We start from the raw sequence: 5,883 nt of genomic DNA, 5'->3' as shown, positions 1-5,883 counted from the left end.
AGGGGCTGCTTTACCTTCTGCTCAAACAAGCAGAGGCCAAAAGCTTGGTCCCTGTGTCTGAATGGGCAAGCCACCACCCACTGCATGAACAAGCCATATTCCACATCTATAAACTCAAGGTAATGAAAGCCGGGTGGTGGTGCACATCTTTAATCTCAGCACACAGGAGCAGACGCAGGTGGATTTCCGAGTTCAAGGCCAGCCTCATCTACAGTGTGAGTTCCAGGATAGTCAAGGCTACACAGAAACCCTGTCTCAAAAAAGTCAAAAACTGAACCAAAACAAACAAACAAAACATAACTAATTCGAGGTAATGCCTAGCTTACTGAAATATTGCAAGGGGAAAAACTTTATGACACACATTTACACATTTAGAATTAAATACTGTGGCCACCTGGGTCAGACAGAGTAAGAGCTATCTAACTGAAAATTATTTCTGTATCTTTTGTCCAACTGCAGTTGAAGATTATAATCCCAAAGACAAAATTTTATTTACATTAACAGATCCACACAACTTTTATGCCCCCCAAATTCAAAAGCCAAAATTCCATATACCTTTACAGGCTCACTGCTTTGCCTCTGTAACAAACAGCTCAGAAAAGTATTAAGAGTTGCGATCTGTTCAGCAGAGGCACCTCCACTCCTTTACCTCCCTCACAGCATGGCTCTTATGAGTGTCAATCCAGAACCCTAACACCACTTTGTGATCAGAGATCTTAAGACTATATATGTACACATATATACAAGAGACATGGTAAATTTATTAAATAATTTTATTATTTTTTCCTTCATATCGCTAACAGCAGCCCAGGTTTAAGCATGTTAGAAAATCTGAAGAAATAAAACATCTTTTGGTTTACATAAAGCATATATAAAAAAATATCTATTCAGAAAACAAATATCTGATAATTACACTGCTCACCCATCTTTGAGAGTGGCCAAAAAACAAAACCCACCAAGATATAATAAAATACCTGCAAACTGAATGAGGAGGCAAGATAATTTTGTTAAAGTTTGTTCATTTTGGCACCAACTTCTGCTAATGAAATTTAAGTCAGTTATGGTCAGATAATATGAGTGAAAATGTGCAGCTACCTAAAGACATTCTTCAAACAAAACCTGCTTTGTGCTTAGAAGAGTTAACAGCAGCGGAGATTATGAAACTCCCCAACTTTTCTAGTAACCGTTTGACAATGGCAAGAGGTATCAAAGTGGAAGTGACGGTATACTAAGCACTTACATAAAATATCAGCACAGTAAGACCCATGGTTAGTTACTTCCCGATCCTCTTAAAACCCCCAACGCATAAAATATTTGCTTGCTGGTCAATAACCCAAATAGTTCTCGTTCTTCGGGTACTAGAACAGTGTGAAGTGCTAGTTAGAAGAACAGTGTGAAGTGCTAGAAGTCTGGGTACCCACTGCTCACCACACTCTGTCACTGCAGCCTATGATGAAGCAGCTCAGGGAGGTACCACTACCAAGGAAAATGCCAAGAGGCCAGAAAAATATAAGGATGCCCTCATATGTCAGTCAGTGTGCAAAAGATGTAATCTGTGATTCAAAGTGCCCATAAACCGACATAGGATACAGTGTGGACTTCTTCAGTACAAAGGTGAGAACGGTTCCGCTACTTCGTGCAGTATTCAACATGGACGAGCAGGTCTCGATGCTCGTTGGCTGGGTACTGTACACTGCAGTTGGGACATTCCACCAGGCTTTCGTTGAGTGCAGACGTGGGACTTTTGGGTGAGGTAACTTTCACTCTGTTTTCAGGCTCTCTCTGGAGTGGGAAGGACTGCTCTGCGAAGGCAAACTCATGTAGCTGCTTCTGCAGAATAAATTCCAAATGAACACGTTTGAACGTAAGCCTGGGAGTTCAGCAGTTTGAACTGCTCTGTGCACCTCTGCAGGCTTCAGTCCTCCGGACAGTTTATTTTAGATTTCTGCTCATTAATATTTTAATGGTAACATGTGAGGTCGTCATGAATAACTGGGATAATGTATTGTAATCACTCAGGAAAGGAGTGAGTTAGTGCTCATACAGACGGCTTTGTTAAGAGGCATACCGGCAAATGTAAAGGGAAGAACATTCCTTTTACTTTTTCAATTCACTGTACAAAATAATGGGATTCATCTGACACTTTCAAAAGTGTGTAAACATTTGCCAGTTTTGTAAAACAGAAGGAATTAAGGAATTAAGAAGTACAAAGTTCCCAGCACCCAGGAGGATGAAGTGGGAAGATGGAGATGCTCTCACTGGGGAGTGTTTCACACCCTGGAAGTAAAACCATAATGCACGAAAGAGAGCAGCAACAAAACCCTACATGAAGATCAGAGAGCAGAGGAGTATTCCAGCAGCTTAGATAGGTGGTATACACAGTGACCAGGATGCTACATACCTTTCAGAGTTGGCTGTTTCATTTTTAAAAAGAATTTAGAATAGTCAAGAAAGCTTAAAATTTTATATTTTATAGCACATTATGAAGATATTTACTCTATTAACATATAAGTTATGTTACTTTAACAATTGCTTTTTTTCCTTTCCCTTAGAAACTAGGACTATATTTATAATACTTTCCCAATTCCAAATATTCTGCAGTTTTAGGACAGTATATGAATGAGCACTAACAGGATATCTGGGCACATTCACAGACACAAATTCCTTAGAAATATGAAAAAAAGATGCCACAATGTCCTCTTTTCTATCTTATGCCTGCTTTACAAGGTACTATTGGACATCTCTAGAATGGCAATACCCAACCTAAATGAGATGATTCCAGACCCAGTAAAGTAACTATGAGCAGAGGCTTCATAACGCCCCTCCTTCTGAGTCCTGGGTTAATGCTGTAAGGTTAAGTTCCACATGGGGGCAACTGCTGATTGAGATAAAGTTCATCTTAAGCTCTATTACTGGTTTGGGGACTGAGCTGACACATTAACGGGGAAGCAGCTAAAAGAGAATAAAGAATAAGTTTCATATTAGCCATTCAGAACTTACCAAGGATTCCAACTGTGTTATCTGACTTCTTGCTTTTCGAAGTTCCTTAAGAATCATATAGAGTTGATGTTGCATATTCTGGCGGTCAAGTTTTTCATTTTCAAAGTCTAGGGTACATGCCTGCATCTGGAATATGTCAGGACAAGGCAGTTAGATCTCTTCATTGAATGTCTTTATCAGCACAAGAGAGTACTTGCTGGGACTGCTTATCAAAAACTCATCTGAGCACAGCAAGATTATTAGTAAATGCAGCTTATGGCTAAAGAGCTGGTTTATGAACTAGCAAAGCCAAAGCCTAAGGGATGGATGAGTGAAGGACAACTTAAGAAGTTGCTGGTTGGAGTTATTCCTTCACATTCTTGGAATTTTTAATGGAGGGTGAGAGATGGCTACTCCCTGGTTTAAAATATATTAAGAAATTCTAGTAGACATTCTGAGAATAAATGGTGTCCACTCTGCTTGAATTCAAACAATGACCTAGTAAGAGATCCTGTTAGGCTAGAGTAGGAACTACAGCCATGGAAGAGCAACATTTGCCAAAGCCAACCTGTCAGGAACATTGTCACCACACCTCTAAGAATCCAGTTTTAAAGAACAGTTACAGTATCTATGAATGGTACAGAGTCTCTAAGAAAATGTGTTAGTCTTTTAAAAGCATTTTGTTATCCAAATTTCAAATAGTTCTCCATCAAACACTAAAATACCAGGGGAAGTTCTGTTTTTTTACCAGCAAGTGAACTTTCAAGCATCCACGTAAGTACCTGCTGCTCCAGCAGAGCCACCCTGGTCTGTTCCTCTTGGTGCTTCAACAGGGACTCGTAGAGAATGCGGACCTGGAGGATGCAAAGACAGCCAGCATTATGTCACCTGCCTCTCCTGACTAGACTTGGGATAGATAAGGAACCTACATCACAAGGCCCACCTCTAACCAGGACAACACCTACTGAGCAGGTTGACTCATCCCAGCTGGTTATTTGAGGCCTCTCCGTAAGGAGGAGAATAGTATCATCCTGACTGTTCTCCGAGAGCCAGACTGAGTGATGAAAACAGCTCTGTGTGGTCACACCCCCTTGCCTGGAGGCTTTGGTGTCAGTCATCATTTCAGAGTAAGGTAACAAAGAGGAACGTGCCTCATCTACGCTACAGAGCTAGAGTGAATTTATTTATTTCTGTTTATCCTTTCCCAAATGTCACCACACACCTACAGATCAAAGTTAGCAAAGTGAAGTCAGAGAAAGCAAAGATTAGATTACTGACTCTTCCTCAGCTCTCAACTTCTGCACGATGTTAAAAATTACAATTATAATAGCAAAAACCTCTACTTAGTTTACAAAGCGCTGTCATATTCTTCAGTGACCCCATACAGAATGTAACTAGTGAATGCTGTGTGAGTCAGAGAAGACAGGTGATTTGCTGCAGGCCGTGTACTCTTATCTGGAGTCCAGGTGTGAATTCTGAATACTCTTCTTTCTATAGGTTTCTATGTTCTTTCTAAGGTGCTCTGGGAACTCATTTGAGCACAATAACAGTGTACTCAAGAGTACAGCCTAGGAATCAACTAGATCCCTCTCACTGCCTTACTTTCCCATAATCTACCTTTTCACTCAAGCCTAGTGTATGTGATGTCCTCCACTGATGTGGAAAGTCCTTCTGTCTATGTATTGATTTTATTGGTTAATGAATAAAGCTGTTCCAGCCGGTGGCTTAGCAAAATAGAGCTAGGCAGGAAAACTAAACTGAATGGGATAAAGAAGACAGAGTCACTGAGATGCCACGTAGCCACCAGAGGTGAAAGACACAAGCTGCCAGCCGGAACCTTGCTGGTAGGCCATGAGCCTCGTGGTAAAATATAAAAAGGAAATGGGTTAATTCTAGATGTAAGAGCTAACTAGCAATATGCTTAAGCTATTGGTCAAACAGTATTGCAAATACTATAGTTTCTGTGTGATTATTTCAGAAGTCTGGGCACTGGGAAAATGAACAAGTGGCCTCCAACAAATTGGTACTCCAACGTGTGCTAGTTAAGTCCACATAAAACCTGAAAAGGCTTGGAAAGGAATTCTAGACACTAAAAAACAAAGTCTAGCTACTTTTTTTCCCAGAAGGGCTCTGTTTGCTGGCGGCATGCTACAGCTCTTTTAAAAGAGGTTTTACTGATTCGGTGGTAGCAGGGAGGGAAAAAGCGTGATTTTGGAACAGGGGCTTCCTAGGCCCTGCTGCCCGCGCGAACTCTGGCTCTTTCAGGAGACCAAGCATTTAAATGGGGCCTATTCCCAAATACTGTTTATAAATGTTCACTTACATTTAAAGGGGAATATACTATAGAGATGGATACTTTGCATTGGTATGGATCTTGCTTTACTGATACAAATTTAAGGTCAATTTTGTTACATATATATATCTGCTCTTGATTAAGGTATTGTGTTTGTGCAACTCATTTAAAAATATAATTAAGAAATATAGGCTAATAGATAATCATCTAGAATAGTCAAGCTTGTAGTAATTTTAGTTAGGCTTTCTAGATATATAGAAATACATTTCAATTAGATAGGTATCTTCAAATCTTTCAAGAACCTTTAAAATATGGCATTTAAAATATTTTAGAAACTTTTCATGACATGAGACACATCTGCTCCTGGCAGCACCAATTACTTCGAGAGGATGATGAGCATTAAAGAGGTTCCTTATGGGGGGCTGGAGAGATGGCTCAGAGGTTAAGAGCACTGGCTGCTCTTCCAAAGGTCCTGAGTTCAATTCCCAGCAACCACATGGTGGCTCACAGCCATCTGTACTGAGATCTGGCGCCCTCCTCTGGCCATGTGGGCATACATCGAGGCAGAATGTTGTATACATAATAAATAAAGAAATCTTTAAAAAAAAAAA

At 40.2% G+C, this 5,883-nt stretch overlaps 1 protein-coding gene across 2 annotated transcripts in view; it reads right to left on the bottom strand.

Moving 5' to 3' along the window:
- Positions 1-791: 791 nt before the first annotated feature.
- Positions 792-5,883, bottom strand: part of Cep55 (centrosomal protein 55) — a 21,835-nt gene continuing 16,743 nt past the window's right edge. For both annotated transcript variants that reach the window (XM_050157697.1, XM_050157688.1), the window contains exons 7-9: positions 3,762-3,833; positions 3,001-3,126; positions 792-1,830 (exon numbers count right to left, since the gene is read on the bottom strand). In XM_050157697.1, the coding sequence (XP_050013654.1) occupies positions 1,630-1,830; positions 3,001-3,126; positions 3,762-3,833 (399 nt within the window). In that variant the 3' untranslated portion in view covers positions 792-1,629. The remainder of the gene's footprint in view (positions 1,831-3,000; positions 3,127-3,761; positions 3,834-5,883) is intronic.

Source organism: Alexandromys fortis, unplaced genomic scaffold (assembly GCF_014885135.2).
Source record: "Alexandromys fortis isolate MF-2015 unplaced genomic scaffold, M_Fortis_MF-2015_v1.1 scaffold_10, whole genome shotgun sequence".
NCBI classification, from domain to species: Eukaryota; Metazoa; Chordata; class Mammalia; order Rodentia; family Cricetidae; genus Alexandromys; species Alexandromys fortis.
This window is presented reverse-complemented; position numbering and strand designations above follow the sequence as displayed.